This window comes from Cetorhinus maximus, chromosome 16, assembly GCF_964194155.1.
Source record: "Cetorhinus maximus chromosome 16, sCetMax3.hap1.1, whole genome shotgun sequence".
In the NCBI taxonomy this organism is placed as follows: domain Eukaryota; kingdom Metazoa; phylum Chordata; class Chondrichthyes; order Lamniformes; family Cetorhinidae; genus Cetorhinus; species Cetorhinus maximus.
The window spans coordinates 84526292-84549678 of NC_135894.1; the positions used below are offsets into that span (position 1 = coordinate 84526292).

The following is a 23387-nucleotide window of genomic DNA, read 5'->3' on the forward strand; positions in this document are numbered from 1 at the left end:
AGTCCTGCAGTAGGCCTGGAACCCACACGTTTGACTTGGCAACAAAGGCATGACCGCCTCAGCCAAGTTGCCCCAAACGGGTGGCTATATTTGGATCTCATTTATTTCAAATAAATGGAGTCAATTTGCTGAGTGCACCACTTGTAAATAAGTATCTAAATAAATGTTGTGATTTCACCCAGAGATAACGAATGGTGGACATCAATGCCGTTTGAGTGGGGTAAGAGTGATTCTTAAATCATGTTTCTGTTTTCCCAGTTGGAAGTCCATAATTGATCATCTGTTGACACATGAGAAAACAATGTTCAAAGACTTGATGAGTAAGTCCTGTTTATTATACACATCTGTTGTCTTTGAGAACAGAATATTATGACTGTTAATTGTATAATGATTTTCAATTCACATTTACCCACGGTTTTGCAATTTAAATACTGATCTGTTAATTGGCTAGACTTTGGGAAGCAGATAAATTATTAAGACTTTATACCACAAAACTGCAGTCTGATTTAAATGAACAATGTTGGACCCCATATATGAAGCGGTTATATGAAAAGTTGTTGAAAGCATTCTGTCCATTATGATGGACACCAATGTTGTGATGCCTTCTAAGAATCGACCACAGGAGATCCAGATACAGGTTAACAATCGTTTATTCAAATGAATGCAGGGAGAGTCTGCCTTAGACTGGCTAAAACAGAACTGTACTGATTACAGGAAAACTATCTTTTTATACACAATTAGACACATACACCTTGCATTATTCAAATTCTAAACTTGCCAGTACATAATCACATGATAAGCAGATGTCTCCAGTCCCAGGTACATATCTTTATTCACCTAAACAGGGCCTCGTCATCTCGTTCTAGCCTGGCTCCATCCCTGGTACTGTTTGTCTTTACCCTTATCTGTTTATCCTCATCCCCCCTCTTCTGTCTCCTGAGCAGTTAATCCCTTATGATCCCCAAAGTCTTTCTGGAAAGTTCTGCTGATATTGGCCCTTATGATGTATAAGGTTTGTCTGGAGAATTCTGCTGACCTTTGGTTTTACTAAAAACATAGAAATCCCTGTTTAACTCTTAGACTGAGATATTTATATTGATTGTTCAGTTACCTTACCTTTTTGGCTCTGCCTTTAGGTAGGGACTATTGTTAGATAATAGGGCACAGAAGAAGGCCGTTTGGGCTGTTGAAGTCTGCACCAACTTTTTCTTTCATCCCACTCCACCCCTACCCCACACCCCGCTCTTTCCCCATACAGTAGACACTTTTCTTTTCTCATCTGGAGCAAAGTGCTGTGTAATCGTATAATAGCTATCGTATTGCCATTATCTATGGTTGTGACGTCAAGTTCCACATGTACCCTGACGACAGCCGGTTCTACCATTTTCACTGTGGCGTCAGCATGCTTGCCCAAAATCCAATATTGGATCATTTTGTCCCCAGTTAAACACGGGAGACTGAAACCATATTTTCCGTTTCCCCCCTCCCCCCTGTGACAGCTCTGCTGTAATCTCCTTGTTTCTCAACTTGCACGTGAACTTTATTATGCTTGTCTCCTGCTGGTGTCTTTGCAATCAGCACTATCATTCAGATGTCCCAAACATTTTATTAGCTATATCAAAATTTTATGGCCTAAGATTATATTTCTTCAATTTTCACGTAGTTAATGATTTTTAAGAATCATAGCAGCAACACTCGCTAATTCTGAACCGGCGTAGTGATAACCAGCCTGCTGCAGTACTCTTGATTAATCCTTTCCATTCAACTCTCTGACGTTCACCGGAAATGATTATTCAACAGCACCTGATACCTTCTTCCTTGACCCAGCGTCAGATTTTGTCTGATTACGCGTTTATTGAAGCGCCTTGGGACATTTTTTTCTACATTCAATGCTATATAAATGCAATATGGTGTGGACAAAGTGAAACTATAGCAAAGTGCAGTTTGGCAACGTTGGTCAGTATCTATATGAGACGTGTAGGAATAAAGGAGCAAAAATCGCACCCGTGGTAAGCTGAAAATGCCTCGTCAGGGCGAGTAAGGCAAACGGATGATAAGGAAGCAATTGGCAAGTTCTGAGATGCCTTTGGAATGCATTAATCAGGAAAGTAGAGATCCTATTAGGTATTAGCAAATTCTACTTCATTTTATGTTGAAGATGGAGACTATGCTGTGCTGACCTACTTTACCACAATTGATGTTGGCCTTTTGTTTTATATACTTTCTTTATTTAAGATTACCTCCGGCCATTCCCAGAATAGTCGATATTCTCAGTTGGGATTTTTTCAGTGACAGTGTGGACCAGTACACATGGTCATGGGCCAGTATAGAAAAGGTTATAATCAGGACAGCAGCAGAGATTATGCTGCAAGGCAGAAGTGACTTAATGCTGTTTATTGGTACATAGGGTTACCAACTTTGATTAAATGTATTCCTGGAGGTTTCATCACATGACATGCCCCTACGCTCCCGCCATTAGTCAGCCAGCATATCCATCCTTCTGCCGCACTGCTTTCCTACGCCAACTGGAAAGTGAAAAGACTCAACACCCAATTGGATGATGCTTGATTATCAGCCAAGCAGCCTTCCCCACCCACCCCTCCCATCCCCCATTTTCAATATTTTTATATATGACAAAGAATAATGTTTAAACAAAATGAGAGAATAAACATTTTCTTCAATGTCTATATTTTTCTCCGTGGTTACACAGTGTCCTGGAGATTGACCATCAATTCCTGGAGGCTCCAGCCCAACCCTGGATGGTTGGAAACCCTATAATCCTGCCAGTGATTCATAACATTTTAATAATGTCAATCCTGAACTCTTGTCTGTTAGGCATGATTGAATAATCTCTGAATTTAGCGTCTTAAGAGCAATGTTGCAATTGTGTGTGAGGGTGTAGCATTTGAGTACATGGTGTTCTGGTGAAAAGGTGATAGTCAGGGAATCATGTCTGTTTGTTGCCGCAGCAAGGGAACAGTTAATCAAGGTGAAGTTTGTGTGGGAATATAGAAAGCATGTTAGGGAGAGACCACGTATACTGGTGCAAAATGTGAAAGCTGTGTACAGTCATTTAAGGAGCAGACTTGAAGGTTGTCGGGTTCCCAGTGATAAATGACTGATCAGTTCCACAAAAGAATGTGCTGGATGATAAGATTGGTTCAAGGACCCGAGTGTTAATCCTGCAGAGCGAAACATGTGTTTTCACCCTTTTTCTTAACCAGGGAGTGGGAGAGCAAACTGAGAATACGCAGCCGATAGGAGATGTTCTAACTGTCACATAACACTTGAGGATAAAGGGCAAAAAAGGATATTCTCACCAGGTGTGTAACAGGGGTGTTAATCATTCAGCAGCCTGGCTAACACCTCACCCAATGAGAGAGAAACCTGGTGTTGGCCTGAGAAACAAATATTTCCTGCCCCTAGGCCCTATACAAATTCTGCTCTATGTCACCAGTCATCTGTTGGGTTGTCAAATTGCACTGTTTAGCCATGCACTATTAATTGCTGACAACTGCCCACAAGGACCATTTATAGCATACTCTATTTTGAAAATTACAGATGTGGATCCCCTTCATACCATTCCACTGGACAGTTAGTAATCAAAGCACAGCGGGCAATGCTAATTGTTTCGTACGTGCACATTCCTAAATCCCTCTATCCATTGTTTTTAAGTGAATTTCTCTTTTTTTAAAAATTCATTCATGGGATGGGAGCTTTGCTAGCAAGGCCAGTATTTATTGGCCATCTCTAATAGCCTTTGTGAACTGCCGCCTTGAACCGTAACTGGGCGTTAATGGTCATGTATATAGCAGATGAATTTCAATATAGACAAAGGTAATCAAGATTGTTTGACTGAACCAATTGTTCGACCCTGACACCAAATAATTTACAGAAATTATCTTTATTTGAACGAAAGCAAGAACTAATACACACAAATATTTAAGTGATAGTTTACAGAAGACACAGAATCATTTTACCCCCTTGTCTTTTGGGTAGAGGCCATAACTCCACTGTGATGCCAGCCCTTCTCTTCCTGTCTGGTTCCTTCACCTACCCCTACTTCTCTACCTTGAGATAGCTACTTAATCACTGAACACGCTTGTGCACCCTTTGTCGTTTCACACCCACGACCATTATTCCAATCGATCGGATTTCTCCCGTCTGTCCTTCCCCCTTTTTCTTGAGCCAGTAAGAATAAAGAACAACTCAAGTTGGAAAGCTCCACACCTATTTGTGACATCCCAGAACACATGATTGTGACTTAAGACCACAAAAATATCGTTATTCACAGCCTCGTGTCCCGTCATGTTCCTGTTTTTTGACTCGCAGCACTTGCTACAATAGGCTACATGAAAGAACTGCTTTAAAATTAAATTTAAAACTAGCTTTGAAAGCAAATCAGATATACTTCCCATTTTTTCAATATGATGTGCTTGCTTAGAGACACATTCAGGCTTGCCTGTTTGGGAAGGTTCATTTGTGGTATTGCTTGCTTGACCTGGGTTTTTCAGCTTTTTATATCACTTCTAGCAATTGACTATCCTACACCCACAGCTGTTTAGTCAAAAAACGTTTTTTTATAGGACAGCAGTTCCAGTAAAGCTTTAGCTGTTTAACTCTTCTGAGCCTAGACCCTGTAAGTATCCTTCTAAACCTATAATTTATTATAGCAGTGTGAGATGATCCATTTCTGTCGGAGGTGTAAGGAGGCCACAGAGAGTCTAATTGGTTGAGTTGGAAAAGGGTTCAAATCATTAAAAGTAGCGAAACAGTTTTTTTTAAAAAGCCATTTAAATGCAAACAAAGGACTGGGCTTCATCTCTAGTAATGTTTTTCCAGTAATTCACAAATGCAAGACACTCTTAAACCCATAAAATAGTTTTTTCTTACAGTTATCTTTTCTCCTTTGCAGAGTTAAATATTATATGAAAGAAGGTTGACGAACACTCTGCCAATTCAGGAATAGGAATCATTTTAATCATTTGCTATCGTGCACCCCTCCCCTCCACCCCCAAACCCGGACAATGGATTAAAACGCCGTAATTTGCAGTAGATCGCATCATTATTTCTCTTCTGGTCTTTGCCTTTATTAAATTAATCTTTTCTCCTTTTCAGGCATGCAGAGCAGTTCATTAAAACTATTTCCTAATTATGAACAGAAAGCAATGCTAGTGAAGCGGCAAGCTTTTGCAATCTTCAGTGGTGAACTTGACCAGTATCATCTGTATCTCCCACTCATACAAGGTGACTAATACACTTTGCAAAAATAAATGATAAAACAATTTTTGCTCAAACTGAGCTTAGTGAAATGTGACGGTGACAGATTTGGTGTATGATGACATGTTTCTTGATGTACATAAATTTGGGCAATAAGAAAGAGGGGCTCTGAAGAAGAGTCATATTGGACTTTAACTCTGTTTCTTTCTCCACAGAAGCTACCAGGCTTGTCGAGTTTTTCCAGCACTTTGTTTTTATTTTAAAGCAATATTCTATTAATATGACTTTTTTTTTAAAAAAAAGGAACTATAGGCAATAGTTACTGCCTCAATGTCCTTGGACTTCTAGCTCTCTGACCATTGTTAGGAACATGTGACACAGAAACAGGAGTAAGCCATTTAGCCTTTCGAGTCTTGTTTTGGCACTCGGTGAGATCTTTGCTGATCTGCATCCTAACACCTTTTCCGCATATCCCTTGATACCTTTTATGGACAGCAATCTGTCAAGCTCAGCTTTAAAATTAACAATTGATCTAGCTGTGGAAGAGAGCTCCATCTCCTACCACCCTTTGCACGAAGAATTGTTTCCTAATTTAGCTCCTGAAAGGTCTGGTTCTGATCTTTAGGCTATGACCGGGCCCTAGACTCCCCAACCAGGGAAATAGTTTCTCCCTCTATCTACCACTGTTCAGTGACTCTTGCTGGAAATAGTGCACCTATTAGTGTTGGGTGAGAGCTGAGTTTAGCTATAATGCCCCTATGGTCGAATATCCTGTTGAAACGGGCTGGCTTAATTCCAGTGTGAAAAACGACAACTTTCTGTAAGGATCCTGGGAAATCTCTGCATCAGTTTTTTTTTGGATAATTAATGAAAGCTAACTTAAATTCTATGACTGGCTGCACACTAATTTAATTGTTATACTGAATCTTGTACTAAGCTAGACTTTTAATCCTCTTTGTGATATGCTCTGGGTAAAAGAGACTGAGAGGTGACATGATGGGAAACTATCGTTTGGATTTAATTTCATTGACCAAATGCTTTATTGGCCCGAACATTTTTATTCTTTCATGGGATTTGGACGTCACTGGCAAGGCCAGCATTTGTTGCCCATCCCTAATTGCCCTTGAATGGAGTGGCTTGCCCCACCATTGCAGAGGGGTAGTTAAGAGTCAACCACATTGCTGTGGGTCTGGATTCACATGTAGGCCAGACCAGGTAAGGACAGCAGATTCCCTTCCCTGAAGGACATTAATGAACCAGATGGGTTTTTACGACAATCGATGATAGTTTCATGGTGACCATCACTGAGACCAGCTTTATATTAATTCCAGATTTATTAATTGAATTTAAGTTCCATCTGCTGCCATGGTGGGAATTGAACCCCTTCCCCCAGAGCATTAGCTTGAGAAAGATGTAAAAGGAACAAGATGGTCAAAAATTAACTTCAGGAAAAATATAGCTAAGTGTAAAAACAGCTGGCTGTGTGGGAATTGGGAGATGAACACCTTTGCAGGATCTCAGAAGCCCAGATGTGATTTGGACCTGAGACAAAGTAACTGGGAGCCAAGGCCACCATGATTTTGTGGCTTTGGCCAGGCACTAGCATTGAAATGTTTGAGCTGATAGGTATCAGAGTGTGGAAATGCAGAAATCTTGAGGGATTTACATGGCAAGAGCAGGCATATGGTTGTGATCTCTTTTGTAATTGGGCTGTTCAAATAACAGCGAGGTACTGATTGGGTTAAATAACTCTCCATAGCCTTTGCTGTGCAAAGCAAGTATAAAAAAGGGAACCCTAGTTGGGGGAGGGGAGAGAGAGAGATTTGACCAGAGGGGTTTAGGACCATCCAGCAGACAGAATCTCAGAGAAAAAAGGGGCAGAGAGACCACACATGTACACGCCACATTGACTGGTTGATCAGAGAGTGATTAAGTGAAGAGCACCCTTCTCCCCAGAGTGTCATGGTATTGCTGCTGCACTTTAATATTACTGTTCAGACACTAGCATGTGTCTTATATCAAATAAAATATAATTACTGTCACCAATAATGGTTATCACTTCAGAATTTGGGAATAGGGGTTTAATTATCAACACCTGTGGAACTATATCCAAGCATATGCCAGTGATGAAAGAAAATAGGAAGGATTTCAGATTCCTAGTTGATCTCCAGTGATATTGCACGGGGAGGTCAACACCAAGTGTGGGGTGGAGAGTGAAGTGGATTATAACCCTAGCCCCTTTTTTGGGACCATTCCAAATCAGGCGTACTCATCAGATGATTAATCTCACTTAAGATTGAGAAAGACGGACCCCACATTGACACTTAAATGGGTCTGAAGAACTGATCTAACTCTTCCTGAAGGAAAGAAACCACCAGTGAATATTATCATCCTCCAGATAGCCTTTTTAATAAGGTTTAGCCAGATTATAACCTGGATGTTATAAGGGTCCAGGCATCTCTCCTCAATAACGCACCTCTCCACTGAAGAGTGTATGGAGATGGGTTCTCGAGTTTAGATACAGAAGACTGTGAGACAATAAATTTTCTAAATTATATAAAAGTTTATTAAAAGAATCGAATATGCAATTGTCAAGAAGATATAATAATGATATTGGAAATTATTTTAAAATAGAGTTTAATGGTGTCTGTGTCTATGTATGTGTGTGTGTGTATTTTAATTAGATTAAAACCAGCTGGTCTAGAGGCTTTGATGCATAGAAGGGAAGTAGGTTTGAAGTGGTAATTAGATAAACATAGGGAAATAGAAGGTGAGGTGTAAAGGCAGCAATTTGCATTTTTAAACAGACCATTTGAAAGGGCGGGTGAAATATTACACCTAACCAGGTGAAGCTCAGAAACAATGTGTTTAATTTTTAAAAGCTTACGAGTATAGTGGGTATTATGAAATTATTGTTAGAAGATTTAAAGTTTTTACAAAACCTAGTGACAATGAGAATTTGCATTCAAAGAGGAAAATATGTATAAAGGAAGAGAAGACTGTTGGTAAAAGGAGGAGGGATTCTAAAATCTAAAGCCTCCAGCCTACAAACCTCAAGTCTGTCTGCAAGGACCCAGAGCTGAAAGAAACTCATTTTGAATGAGACTGTCCAGGGTATGCATTGCCAGGGGTCTGTTTAAATCTGTTTTTTACTGTTGCTTTAACAAAGGTGTAGTTGAGAGTCAGATTAATTAGAGGATCTTTGTAGTTACTATAGTAATAATTTTGTAGATATATGTATGTGCTTACAATCTATCTTGTATTAATAAATACTTAATTCAGTTTTATTAAAAACCTCTTGAGACTTGGTGGCCTTGTAACTACCGAATTCAAATCCTGCATCTTGAAACATACAAATTGCTAAAATGGGTTATGACAGTTGTTTCAAGTTTCCCTCTGGGATTTGAACAACTCAGCCTTTACCATCGGCTGTGTCATAATACAATTCATATTTAATGGTAAGTCAAGTGCAACATTGATAGTGCTAGGAAAAGAAAGTATAATATTGCTTCTATTAGAAAATCCAGATTTAAATAATGTTAGATTTTCATCAATATTTAAAGTAGTATTTACCATAAATCTCTGAGTAGAAAGTCTAGCGAGATACTTCCATCCCAGTTAAGGTGAGAACTATTGTCGCTACATTACAATAGCTTTACCTTGAGAGACACTGGAGTGAATCCAACAAATCTAAAAATTCTACTGTGTAGTTCCGGTATTTATACCATAAAAGAGCTGAAACAGCAGGAAGCATGTTGAGCACATGTGCTGGACAACATCCTTTATTCTAGTCAATGTCCTTTGAGCAAACAAGGTACAGAGAGATGCAAATGATGGTAATTTCCTTGCTACACAATTGTCTCTTCAGATTAGAACTCAGTTTCCAGATTCAGTTGACAATTGATTTAGGGGCATTTTTAAAATTTAAAGTTATCCATTGTTAGATTGTGGTATCTTACAATTTAACAATGCCTTACAGGTGATGTATCCTTGTCAATGCCTGACTGAGGTGATGTATCCATGATTTGCAGAGGCCAGTTCTTGTTTGTCAGGAACTACCTTGTGTTAGAGGACATACCATATCCTGTGCCACAGGATGTTGGTGTCCTTGAGCACACAGTTATGCTCAGGCATGTTTATGAACTGCTGAACCCTTATCAAGCAGATGAACTCTGCTTTTAATTTTTAATCCCCACTTCATAGAATTATGAATTATGTGACTCCTCATTACAGCTAGATTCCTTCATGGGGGGGAGAGGAGATGGGAGATGTTGGCTGACTGGGGAGAATAGAGGTTGGTGCGGGGAGGGTGGGCTGACATTTTTCTGCTTGCACATTATACTTGCTCAGTGGGGGTTGTATAAAGACTCATTATTCCATGGGATGCTGTCAGACATTGTGAGTGGGCATGGGGGAGTTGGTAGGATGAAATAATTACCCACTCTGCACACTTAACAGCAGTGAGTGGATTGAAAGAGAGTCAGTCTCCAGAATGACGGTTATTCTTGTACAAGGGTTGGGTGGGGGGTGGAATCTGAGATGATCACAAATCATCCTAGTAGTCTGTAAAAGTCACATAAATGGGTCAAGTTTACCCCCTGAGAAATGGGACAAGAAGTGAGGGAGCTGGTGTAATTGAGAATATTTTGTCAAATTGTTGAGGGTGCTGGTGGGCTGAACAGCAATGATCATTCCGCTCTTTAGACTGATGAGCCTCTGGGACAGTAAATATTGAACTCAGAAAGAATGATGGGGGGGAATAGATCAGGGATTTGTCTTGGGTTTGCAGCAATATTATTTCAGGCGTCACAAACAAAGGTTGTGTGGTACAACAGGGTCATGTCAGAAGTGTCTCACGGCCAAATGATCATTTTGCAAATAGCAAAGCTTTTTTTGGTTGGTGGTGGGGGTGGGGTGGGGGGGGCGTGGTGGTTTGGAATTCCCCACATTCTAAAACATTCAATATTTTGAATAGGTTATGCAGGTCCCAGTTTTTCTTTTGTCTCTAACTAGCCCTCTTCATCTCAATCAATGACAGCACTGGATTATGACTATGTAAAGGGGATCTGTAAGTAGCCTATAGGTGTAACAGGTACCGAAAGTAAATATAGACACACAGATCATGGTTTCCTCATTAATATTGGGGAAACTGAATTTTTAAATCCCCAAGACTACTGACTACTCACTGAGTTCAAATTCATTGTCTTAGGCAGCACATGTATTCTCAGTGATTTTCTCAGTGGGCAGTAGCAGAGGGCAAGGTGCGTTAAGGACGAGGGAAGGTGGAAAATGTCCTTATTTAGAGTTGTGCTGCTTTGCATGCAAGGTGAAATAGTTGGATTTCTGCAGTCCGTCCTAACTTTCAATATCAACTGAAATATATATAACACTTTTAACATAGAGGAAGTGGGGTGAGTGGTGAGCTGGAAAGGTAGAGGATATCCTAGATACTGAAGTATCCTCAGATACTGAAGCAGTCCATGTCCAAATGCAGCAAGATGTGGAAAATATCCAGGCTTGGGCTGACAAGTGACAAGTAACATTCCTGCCACACAAGTGTCAGGCAATGACCATCTCCAACAAGAGGGAATCTAACCATCGCCCCTGAATCCCCCACTATCAACATTCTGGGGGTTACCATCGACCAGAAACTGAAGTGGTCTAGCCATATAAATACTGTGACTACAACAGCAAGTCAGAGGCTAGGAATCCTGTGACGAGTAACTCACCTCCTGACTCCACAAAGCCTGTCCACCATCTACAAGGCACAAGTCAGAAGTGTAATGGGATACTCTCCACTTGCCTGGATGAGTGCAGCTCCAACAACACTCAAGAAGCTTGACACTGTCCAGGACAAAGCAGCCCACTGACATTCACTCCCTCCACCACTGACGCACAGTAGCAGCAGTGTGTACCATCTACAAGATGCACTGCAGGAATTCACCAAGGCTCCTTAGAAAGCACCTTCCAAACCCACGGCCACTACCATCTAGAAGGACAAGTGCAGCAGAGAGATGGGAACACGACCACCTGGAATTTCCCCTCCAAATCACTCACCATCCTAACTTGGAAATATATCGTCATTCCTTCACTGTTGCTGGGTCAAAATCCTGGAACTCCCTCCCTAACAGCCCTGTGGGTCTACCTAAATCACATGGACTGCAGCGGATCAAGATGGCAGCTCACCACCACCTTCTCAAGGGCAATTAGGGATGGGTAATAAATACTGGTCCAGCTAGCGAAACCCACATCCCGTGAATGAATAAAAAAAAATATAGCTAGCAAAGTTTCAGATAAGCTCACATTTACAAATGGTAGACTGGTCAGGTCAGAAGAGCATTGGAATAGACTAGTATTGAGATGACAAAAAAAATTGGGGAGTGTTTCAGTAGTAGATAGGTTACAGTAGGGGCAGAAGTGAAAGGTATTATGAAGGCTGCAGAAGGCACGGTTTGTAGTGGTGACATTAGTGGCTGAAGGGTTGGCAAGTGTACTCGGTGATTGGAGACAATGATGATGGTTTTATTGTTGCCAATATTGAGCTGGAGGAAATCGAATTCATCAAAGATGTCAGGAGCAGTTTGACAGCACAGATCAGCTTGAGAGAGTTGGTAGAGAGGTAGAGCTGGGTGTCTTTAGTGAACATGTCAAGCTGATTTTGTGGCTGTGAATGAAGTTGCCAAGGGTCACCTTTTTTAGATGAATGGAACTGAAAATAGATTACTGGTCAAAGAGAAGCCATCGATAGAGGTAAAGAAGATATAATCGAATAGGTTTTAATCTGCTTATGGTGAGTGTGAGATCCACTGCAAAACCACCACTAATATTTCCACACCCCGTTTATTTTTTAGAGCGCATGACAGAAACTCTTCGTGTGGGAATGTCATCAGTTGTTACTGCCCAAATGTTTCTGACCTTCCGAGTGTTGCTGATGAGAATTTCTCCCCAACATCTGACTTCACTCTGGCCTATCATGGTGACTGAGCTGGTAAGAGAAGTCAGTCCAGTAGTTTTGGCTTGACTGACTATTGCATCATGTTTACGGTTATATTCCAAATGTGAGATGTATTCAGTGGTAGTTAACTGATACAATATCAGAATGTATTTCTTTCTTGCATCTGTATTTGTGGCTGATTCTGAAAGAAGATGTGAGCGTCAGGAAAATACTGTGGATGTTGGAAATCTGAAATAAAAACAAAAATTGCTGGAAATACTCAGCAGGTCAAGCAGCATCCATAGAAAGAAACGGAGTTAACGTCTCAAGTCAACATGACTTTTCATCAGAACTACAGTCTATCTGACCTGCTGAGTGTTTCCAGCATTTTTTGTTTTCATAAGATTTTCTTACTACAGTAATAAACGTTATGCTAATTTACACTGAAGTAAAATTATAGAGGAAAACTCTTGAGAATCTATTACAATAAGCTTGTTTGAAAATATATTATTAACATAATTGAGAATTCCTCTATCTTTTCCTGTTAACTTGATCATGCACTGCCCAATTATTTCATCCTATTTGCATGGCATTCACTTGGGAAAATAAAGGAATTCGACAGCTTTGCTATTTACTAAGGATAAATACTTTTTTAAAAACTGTGAAAGAGCATATAATGCCTTCTGCTTTTGTACAATTGGCTCAATTCCACATGTAAAAACTGATCTAGCTCAACAATGAGCATCATTGGTATCTTGTACATTTGGCAAGTTGGACTTCAATTTTTATTCTGGCTAGTGTAAGCCAACCTCGGGTGTGTAATACATAACTGCATGAAGGTGTGATCGGCACGTCAGATCGTACAGTGAGACTTTTTTTAAAAAGCCTTCCAAGTACTTTTTAAAAATATCTTCTCCCCTTTTCATTATTTCCCAGCCCTGGCAAGAAAGTTGGCCAGTTTTCTCCTCAGCCATATCTTCAATACTACCCTGTAATTGACCTCTTGGGGGATGATAACAGCAATGTGATATTCATGCTGTGTCTCTTTTTCTTTTAAAAAAAAATAGTAACTTTTTTCTTAGCTGGCTTCAGAACTTTTTGATCATGTCTTAATTTGTGTATTTTTTTTAAAATCCCATTTTCATCAGTTTTATTTTCTTTCATGAGAAAGTAAAGCTGCTGCTGTTAAAAAAAATGCAACAGCAGAAATGTGACCACAGCAGAAATGTGACCACAGCAGAAATGTGACCACAGCAGAGATCCCAATCATCCCTCAATTTCTAGGTCACTCATTCCCTGTGCAGCACACCCCTCCATTCTCTTGAATCCCTGAGTCAGATTAGTCTTGCTTTTGTAGTTTGATTCAAGCCAACTGGAATAAAATATGCTCTGTCACTTTTCAATGTGCTTACTTCATTTCGTAGTAGTGTGCAATTTATAAGTTATTTAAATATGTCAGTTGCCTATTGTTGTAAAACTATCCTTTTATAAAGGACAAAAATGAATGTACTGTTTCTTATGTTAATAATATACCAATACTAAGGTTCCTAATGTCATTTTTAGATTCATGTGTTCATGCAGTTGGAAGAAGATTTACTTGAAATTGTTTCAAAGTAAGTTTCTTGTTTTGAAATTACACTCCGGAACTTTCTGTTTCAGTTGTGTTTATAAGAGTAACCAGCAAACCACAGATTGAGAATGACCTTATTTGAAATTTGTAACTGAGAGCCGTGATAAGCATTCTTGATTGCCCAGTCAGTAAACGTTTAGTCCTGTTTAGGCTATATAGATCAGGAAAGTTCAAGATTCATTCTTAGTCTGTACTTAATTAGCTTGCCTTGGCCGCAGTCAGAGCATTTATCCAATAAACCATGATAGGAGCTCTTTTAAGTTAGCCTTAATGGTGTAAATTTAAGTTACCTGCACCACCTTGATTCTATCAGAGAGATTATCCAGTGACTAGTTGATTCATACAGACAAGCAAGGTCCCATGGTCTTCACTGAGTTCACTGATCTCACCTGGGTCAGAGTTAGAGGTTCTAAAATTAGTCTTCGTATCCAGCATTAGAGGCAAGAAAATCAATCAAGGCTCCTCCCCCGATTACTGTCTAGCATAACAATGTTTAAAAATATTTTTATTAAAATTAATGTTGAAATGCAAGTACCATGAAGGTTGAGAAGAGCCAAGAAATTGATGCAAAAACCGATATAGTGATTCCTAGAAAAGAATGAGATAGAGAACAACACTGTTTGACAAGTCTCGAATTCAGCACAAGAGGATGAGCTTAATTATAGTTTGGATGAAACAAGGTATCAAAGTTCAGTTGATCAATGACTAGTAGTAGTATTAATGGAATAGAATAAGATGTGAAATGTGACAATGAGAAGGAAGTTAGGCGGGAAGTAAACTACAATTGATACATTTTTGTTGTACGTTGTCCAGGTGTGAGAGAGATGGTACAAGAGCTCATCCAGAAATGGGAGCAGTGTTCGCAAGTAGGACAGACTTGACTTTATATAATTTCAAATGATTCTTAAAGTGAGAGTTCTTGACACAAAAGAGAAAGTTGAGCTTTTAGGGAGCTTAAAAGCTGGAGAATATGTGGGAGCTTCATTTGAGGTCCTAGAAATGGTGAGGACGAGAAAAGATTCTATCCTTTTGCTCAGCCTTCATCGTAACATTGACTAAGATTGGAGCCATCAAAGGCAAGAGATCATAGCTATTTAGCAAAATTGCAAGATGCATGAAGAAACTGGTGTTTCTGAACAAAAAGCATTTTTGAAGTTAAAATCTCCAGAGACTGTTAATTTTTTAAAAAAGATGAATTTCTCAGTGTCTAAGGATTGCATGACAAAATTTCACATTTTTAGACTTTTTACTATAACAAATGGACTGAATTCCACCCATGAGGTTGACTTTGGTGAATCCTTGGTTCTTAAATCTCCAAAAGTGCCATCTGTTCTGGCGTCATAGTTTTCCGAGCAGATAAGCGACTTTTACAAGCTTCCTGGTCTCAGAGCTATAGCTTCCCTGCTTTGTACACCCAGTAATATCTCTGACTGAGATGGAGTTTGTAGGCCTGTAAGCAGCAAGAATAGCTGACTTTCCTATTGTGTCCGGTTGTTAAACCTGGCACCTGACTTTCAAAAAGGCTTGGCTTGGGACCCTGTCCCCATGACAACCAGATCACATGGATTTGTCTCTGGGCAGAACAATTAGGAGGTCACATCCTGCCCTTCTCCAAATTATTCCATTTTATCTTTAATTAAAGGAGACACTTCAAACTTTAACCATCTTAATAATGCCAAGTGGTCATAGCTCTGAGAGGATTGCAGGTTGTGAAACAGCATGCATTTTAAACTAGTTAATGGCAGCATTAAAATAATGGTGTACATAAAATCTACGCTCAGTTGATGTAGGGAGAGGTTTTATGAGACAGAGCAGAATGATAGTTATGATTGAACCAAGGTTTCTAAGGTTACAAATGGGGAGATTACTCAGCCCATCCATGTAATCAGTCATGGAAACCTAAGGTATCTAGTCCCATCAATCAAATGGTCTCAAATGAAGTATTTGTCATCTCTGACATATGTCTTGAATTTGTTTATTTTTGCCAGTCTGCGTCATTGTTTGCTTATCTTGCAGTTGTGGTTTAACTTGGAATAAGTGCTTCAGATGTAGTACTGCACCTGCAGAAGTGAAATAATGTCAGCTACTTCAACTGTAGCAGGGTCAGAAGAATGAAAACTGCAGTTGGGCTCAAGAAATATGGTAACGATATCTCAAAAGGCCATGTTTGGTGCCAAATCAAGAAATACTGGTAAAGGTATAACTAATGTGATCTGTTGCAGTATTAGTTCAGAGGTTAAAGGATCCCAGTGGTGAGGTGACAGATACAGTCTAAAAGTATGGATTGAAAGTGCAAAATTATTTAGAATATTAACTGAATTAGTTAGCAAGTCAGTTTGTTGCAAGGCTTGTTGATTATTTGATTCTGGGCTGTTTAAAATAGCAAAAGCTCAACATTAGGTGCCAGCCTAATCAAAAAGGGAATCATGACTGATGTTGAACATTGAACTTGCCAAAAATGCTGGTGCCATGAGAAGGGGTGTCTTGTGTGTTGGGGCAGGTCAGGGTCAGCCTCACAGTTGAAAGCTGACGATCGCTCAGTGGCAAGATATGCACTTGCATAATAGCCACTTTGGTGAGGTGCCAGGGCTTGAATGTTAGTCTTAGATCCTTAACCTAGCAAAGAGTCATACTTCTCCTATTTTCTATGTTTTAAGAGTCAACATCACGAGGTGAGTAAAAGAAGAAAATGCCAAGCAATGTAGGGAAAATTGCTTTTGTGTTTACATTCAGGAATTTGATTGCACTCTGCATTCAGTGATGATGGAACTGACTTATGTTTTTCAGCAAAGCAGGTCAAAGATCTACGGTTAACAATGGAAATGGATCACTATTGTTCGATATGGAGCAGAATGATCTTGACATGTATTTATCCGCTTGTAAATTTCTGGATACAGCACTCTGTTTTCCACATGAAGCGATGCCTTTATTCCAAATGTAAGTCTACAGTGTGAGATGTACTATTCTCAATACTCTTGGGACTAATAAAAATGCTGCAGCTTTACTTTGCTTATGTGCCTAATTTCCTTAATAGTCCAGAGATTTCTTGATGTGAGTTTGACCAGTATGTCTACAATAGAACTTGAGTATTCTCTTGTAGTTAAAGGGAAAATCCTGGTGGTGAGCTTTTTGCTCAGAGCTCAATCTAGGAATGTCGTTTGTAAGTTGATGGAGGACAGTTATCTCAGTCTCCTTTTCCCCAGATTGACTTAACCTGATGATAGTGAAGCCATTAATCCTGTTGTACACACTTCCCTGGAATATTGGCAGTGAGTACTAGCAGGCTATTCAACTGCAAGTATCATTACAGACCAGCCTGATCCTGTCCTTTTTTATTCAGTGCCAAACACCAACATTCACCTCCTAGTGACACTGCCATTCTTGGTGACTTCGTTGTTCACCAGCAGTGATCAGTGAACACTTACTGATTAGGCTGGTGTTAATGCTGAGTTCTTTGCTGCCTTGAATGCCCTCAAGAAAGTATAACTTAAGACCAAACTAAAAATTGACCTCCAGCCACCTGTCGTTGCTCAATACTTTGTTCACTCCTGCCACACATACCCTCCCCCCAATCCCTTGGCAGTCCCCCACAAACAAGACTATTGATACTCCAATAATTTGTAATTTTTGGTTACATACATTAGCAGATGTATAAGATTAAGCATTTCACAAAATATAATACACATTTAAGGACCCAGAGACGGAGTTGATGTAGAAGTTTAACCATGACCCTATTCAATGGTAGAGCAGGCTCGAGGGGATGTATGGCCTGCTTCTCCTCTATTTTGCATCCATGTTTGATTTTTTTTGCCACATTTTCCACCCTATTGTTGCATTTTGGATCTCAATTTCTAAAGGGAAGATAGCTCTCAGAAAATTGGAGAGAGAGCCGTTCTCTCGCTCGCCCCTTTCCTTTGGAAGTTGCATCGACTTGCAAAAGTAGATACTGAAAATCTTACATGATGTTTTTAGGTACAGGTGGGCTTTTGTTCCTGAGGTACATGCTGAAGATTGCAGCCCACAGATGGATGTTGTGGAAATGTTCCAGGCGTATAAACCACACACTGTACGGATTCTGGATATCCTGGATCAAAGAAATGGGGTAAATGTTCTTCCTCTCACTTGTAACTCCTGCCACTGACCAGAGGTGCAGCAAGAACAGTCAAGCATTTGCACTCAACACACACTGCAGTTACTGGTGTGTGCGCAACTGTTCCTGATGCCGGTGGCAGGATGACGTTTTTCTATATCAGAATTACTATATAAAATCTGGTTTTGTGAAGCTGTCTATTTACATCACATCAAATGAGTTGTAGTGCTGTGACCGGCAATTAATTTATTATTAAAGCTCTTCAATGCTATCAAGGTAAAGAAATGGTTGCATCTAGAGGGATCAGACCCACTACACACAATACCAATTAACTTGCCATAATAAAGCAGACCATGAAAATAAAATAAATGAGTTTATTTTTCCCCCAGCCTGTTAAGGCTTTGTGCAGGGTGCCCCTCACAGCCCAGTTGGATGATAGTCGGACTCTTAATTTCAGGGTCGTTGTTTTGAATCCTACATGAGATAGTAAATTTCTTTAGTTTTCATTCAAATTTAACCAAAAGAAAATTCTCCACAGTCTGAGTTCATTGGAAGTTGTGAATCTCATTTATTGAAATTTCCTGATTATATTTCTTTAGCATTTATTAAATCATCAACATATTTTACAGAGAGAACTGTTGGTAAATGGTAGGTGAAGTGGACACAAGAACTTGCAATCAGTTAAGGATTGCACAGTATTGTTAGTCTGTGTCAAGCCAGCTTTCTTTTAATGCAGCAGCTGACACTGACACTGGGCGGAATTTTCTGAGCCCGCTGGCAGCGGGCGTGATAGGTGGCGTGCATGGAAAATATGGTGTGACCTGCTTCACGACAGCGTGAAGGCAGGTTCCGAATGTCTGCTCAATCCGCCGATGGTGGGCCATGTTTCCTGCCATTGGTTGGCGGGGAGCTAATTGTGATACATCAGCACATAATTAAAAGGCCATCCCGCCAAGCTCTTGGACGGACAATGTGGTGGGGTTCCATGTCGGTGGGAAAGCACGCCAACATGTTTGACAACAACATGCAGGCGACATGCACTTGGCGGCCTTCACTTTGGGGGAACTGAGGTGAGTGAGCAGCAGCGTTCTCCACAGCTCACCCATTGTTTACAGGCCTTGGGCACCGGGGATGGGGATGGCTGATGTCTGGCCCCGGAGGCAACTGTTAAGGGGTGTGGGGGGTAGGGTGGTGGTTGTCTGGGGGCAACTTCTGGCCAGCCTCAGAGGCGACCGGTGTTGGGGAGGGGCGTCAAATGCTGCTCTGCCGCTCCGTCCTGTGCACAGGCAATTGAGGTGTGGCGCAGGGTAAGCGAGGGAATTGGCCACACGTTAGGGACGCCTGTATAAACTGACCATGTCTCTGCAACTGAGACAGATCAGGTGCAGCCACAGTGATATGATTAGGGTCAGGCTCCTAGCCTGTCCACCCACGCAAGCAATGCAGAGGCACCAAAGGGCCACCAAGCGCAACCTCATGAAGAAGGGGCAGCAGAGGCTCCCGCACACGCTTCCCAGGAATGACAGCAAGCCGTGACTGGTTGGCGCCTAGCAACACCCAGGGTCGACAGACGACGCCTGCCATTCCTGCAGATGACTGAGAACCAGTATCACTGACGACTGCACATGTCTAGGGACGTGGTGGCTCACATCTACCATTTACAGCAGGACCTGGTTGCAAGGGGACATGGAGGGTATCCTGTGACAGTAGCTATGAAAGTGACCGTGGCACTCAATTTCTATGCCCGTGGCTCCTTTCAGGGCTCCAAAGGCGACCTCTGTGTGGGTTTCACAATCCACCGCCACAAATGCATCCATGAGGTCACGGATGCCGCCATCTTCATGGCACACAACTTTTCGCCAGGACTGGGACAGCCAGGATGCAAGGGCGATTGGATTCACCTTGATCTCGGGATTCCCACAGGTACAAGGTGCGATTGACTGCGTTCATGTGGCGCTCAGGTCCCTATCGCTACATTCTGTGGACTTCATCAACCACAAGGGCTTCCACTCACTCAATGTGCAGCTGGTATGCAACCACCAGAAATGCATCCTGCAGGTGTGCGCACGGTTTCCAGGAAGTGTGCACGATGCCTATATCCTGAGTCGCTCACAGATCCCTGAAGTCTTCCAAGGTCCACAGAGGCTGCAGGATTGGCTCCTTGGGGACAAAGGCTACCCACAGAGGCCTTGCCTGATGACATCTGTGCGGTGGCCTCAGACTGCAGCAGAGCGACACTATAATGAGGCTCATGCAGCAACTCACAACTTGGTGGAGCAGACCATCAGCTGAAGATACAGTTCCGGTGCCTGGACCGGTCTGGTGGAGTCCTGCAGTAGAGTCCACAGATGGTGTCATGCATCATCGTCTCCCTTTACAACCTGGCGCTGCAACAGGGAGAGGAGCTGGCTGAGGTGGAGATGGAGGAGCTACATGTCTCCTCCAATGGGGAGGACGCCAATGGATATGAGGGTGAGGGGATCCTTGTTGGTGACGATGATGGGGATGAGGCTCTCACACTGGCTAGACGAGAATGGGTTGGTGACTTTGGCCATCCTGCAGCCAGAGCAGGGGTAGAGGACATCCCAGCAGGCCTCCACGGCATCCAGCATTCACTTGAGGGACCTGTCGTTGAAGCGGGGGGCTGCAGTCTATTTTCCTTTGCTGGCCACTCCACCCGGGCAGCGCTGGTGAGCTGGTGGCGATGAGCACTTTGCTGGCGGCTGCCTTTTAAAGATGGCGGCCAGCGGGGTGATGGCAGGTGGGCAAATGAGAGATCGCTCGCCATGGAAACGTTAAGTTCCGTGGGACTGAATAAACGAGGTGGGTTCAGGGCTATACAGTGTGAAAGCCCACCATTTTCGTCGGCGGGTAGGACTCGCATTTCACCCACCTGCTACTGCACTTAGTGCAATTCTGGGAAAATTCCGCCCACTGAAACTGACATTGGTGCATGGGTAGCAAGTGCTTCCCCTAGTGTTGCAGCACAAATAAACACAGTCTTCATTTTCAGGAGGCAATACCTTCAATTCCCCTTGATTACTTGGATGTAGTCATATAAAAGTCTTTATCTTTCTTTGACCTTCCCTCCTTCATGTCACCATGAACTGGAAGGCAGAAGTTGCAGTCTGACTGTGTCCTAGTCATATCTGATTGCCTGTTCTAAATTTTAAATTAACACAAGGATAGCTTTTACTAATTACACCTCAGTAACTAAAAGAAATTGGAGGCTGTTTCAAATTATTCTCCTTGATTAGAGTTTTGGCCAAACATTTCAGAATTAGTTTGAAAGGGTTGGGTCTTCCAACTTTAATCATTTTTGTCCAGCTTTTGTGACATTTTCCATGGAAGTGCATGTATTCACCAATTTGCTTACAGCTGTTGGTGTTTAATGTCATTTCTTTGTAGGTTTTGGTGAGCTACTTTTTCGTTTTTGCTCCTTTGGCTTGCCTACTTTAGTTGTTGGTGCATGTTTTGTGGTGAAAAGGTATCCAGGAGCTACCAGTATATTCTCTAGAACTAGTGAGTAATGCTATTATAAATGCCCTTGAAACTTTGTTCTCATTCAGTGATCATAATCCATACAGAATGGCTTTTATTTGTCTGTAAATACGAAAATATGCCTCCCAGGTGGTGCAAGGTTTTAGTATAACCACAGTGTGCTGTCTTATGGTAGGACTCAAGTTTTCTGTCTGAAAGTTCACCAAGGTCTGTTGCCTCAGCTGAGGTTACTGGGGGAGCCATCTGGTGTAGGTGGGATCCTTTTACATAAGGAAGGGAATGAGTGGAGATCAGTTATATAGGCACCTGACTACTTTCATCCACTGGCTTAAGTTGCTTGGAAATTGGCTGCCTGCTTACTCTTGTGTTCAGAGGTTGTTGTGTAATTGTGAGAAAAGGAACATTTTTTTTCTTTCTTAATGCAGGAAATTTACTGTGCAGAAGAAATCACACCCAGCGATGTGTATGAGTTTCCCCTCTTGACTCAACAATCCGTGTCCAGTATCCATACACTTGCACACTTCTTCAGAATACTGAGCTGCATCTTTAAAACTCAACCAAATAGATCCCTTGGAGAACTAAATGCACATGGTCTTCACAGCCCTGCTTCTCTAATGGAACCGGCTACAGATGGTGGTGCTGTTTTACGAAGAATAGAAGAAAATATTGCGCGTGACTTTTTGGAAATGATGATGGAACATTGAACTCAATGGAATGTATCTTAATTATGGCAGTAAAACCATGGTTACTGACTGAACTAAGTTGTTATTGAAGTTATATACAAGAAGTTTTGTCCTTCTGGTGTCTTAACAGTCTTGTCAGAGCAAAGTCCAAACACAATGAAGCATTTTTGAAACATGTGAAATTTTGGAACTGCATTGTTTTTGCACTGTTATTTTTGAGTGATTTGATTGTGGTGAAGGGCAGAATTAATTTCTGTTTGCTAGGAATAAACTGGTAATGGCTCACCTACTGGGGCCAATCCAATCCTTTTAATTATCCTGCACCTATTGAAACAAGCCTAGTGTCTGTGCTGTTAAATACTATGGGTGAAATTCAGGGACAGAGTTGAGTACCTCTCATCCAGGCTGGCAGTAGCCTTAGAGCTAACTTGTACTGTATCTGTTCTGTTATGGGCCTTTGTTGGAAAAATGAGGTACCTGTAATGGAAGGTATCGGTGTTAGTTTATACAATGCTATTAACTGATATAGCCATTTCAGATATTAACTTCACTGTGTATGTGTGTGTGTGTGTATATATATATATATATAAACAATAGTGTATAAATATCTATTTTCAGATGCCGCACTCCCTTTGTATCTAAATGACTCTAAAACGGCTCAATTTTTTACACCCAGCCAGATGGGCACAACAGAGAAATAACCCTGTAAAATGTGTGAGTTATCCTAATGAGAATGTAAACTTAAGAATATGAAGAAAGGGAATGCTCTTATTGCTTTAACTGGATTTGTCTTTAAGTTTACAGCCTTATTTTCAATCTGCAAAATTAATACTGTGAATGTATGTGCCAAGAATAGAAACCTGGTCACTAAATAAAATCCAGAACCTCAATACAGGTGTTGTGGTGCCTTCTAGGAATCGACCACAGGAGAGACAGATACAGGTTAACGATCATTTATTCAAGTAAATGCAGGGAGAGTCTGCCTTAAACTGGCTAAAACAGAACTCTACCGATTACAGGAAAACCATCTTTTTATACACAATTAGTTACGTACACATTGCATTATTCAAATTCTAATCTTGTCAGTGCATAATCACATGATAAGCAGATGTCTCCAGTCCCGGGTACATATCTTTAGTCACTCAAGCAGGGCTTCTTCGTCTCATTTTAGCCTGGCTCTGTCCCTGGTGCTGTTTATCTTTACCCTTATCTGTTTATTCTCACCCCCCTTTTCTGTCTCCTAATCAGTTAATCGCTTATGATCCCCAAGGTCTTTCTGGAGAGTTCTGCTGATATTGGCCCTTATGCTGTACAAGATTTGTCTGGAGA

The 23387-nt window shown here is 41.2% G+C and overlaps 1 protein-coding gene across 2 annotated transcripts in view; it reads left to right on the forward strand.

Annotated features, from left to right (window-relative positions):
* The window catches only part of dop1b (DOP1 leucine zipper like protein B), a 137525-nt gene extending 114577 nt beyond the window's left edge, over positions 1-22948 (forward strand). For both annotated transcript variants that reach the window (XM_078560234.1, XM_078560235.1), the window contains exons 31-37: positions 259-320; positions 5119-5247; positions 12072-12208; positions 13718-13767; positions 16572-16721; positions 17757-17886; positions 21801-22948. In XM_078560234.1, coding sequence (XP_078416360.1) covers positions 259-320; positions 5119-5247; positions 12072-12208; positions 13718-13767; positions 16572-16721; positions 17757-17886; positions 21801-22079 — 937 coding nt within the window. In that variant the 3' untranslated portion in view covers positions 22080-22948. The remainder of the gene's footprint in view (positions 1-258; positions 321-5118; positions 5248-12071; positions 12209-13717; positions 13768-16571; positions 16722-17756; positions 17887-21800) is intronic.
* Positions 22949-23387: the final 439 nt, after the last annotated feature.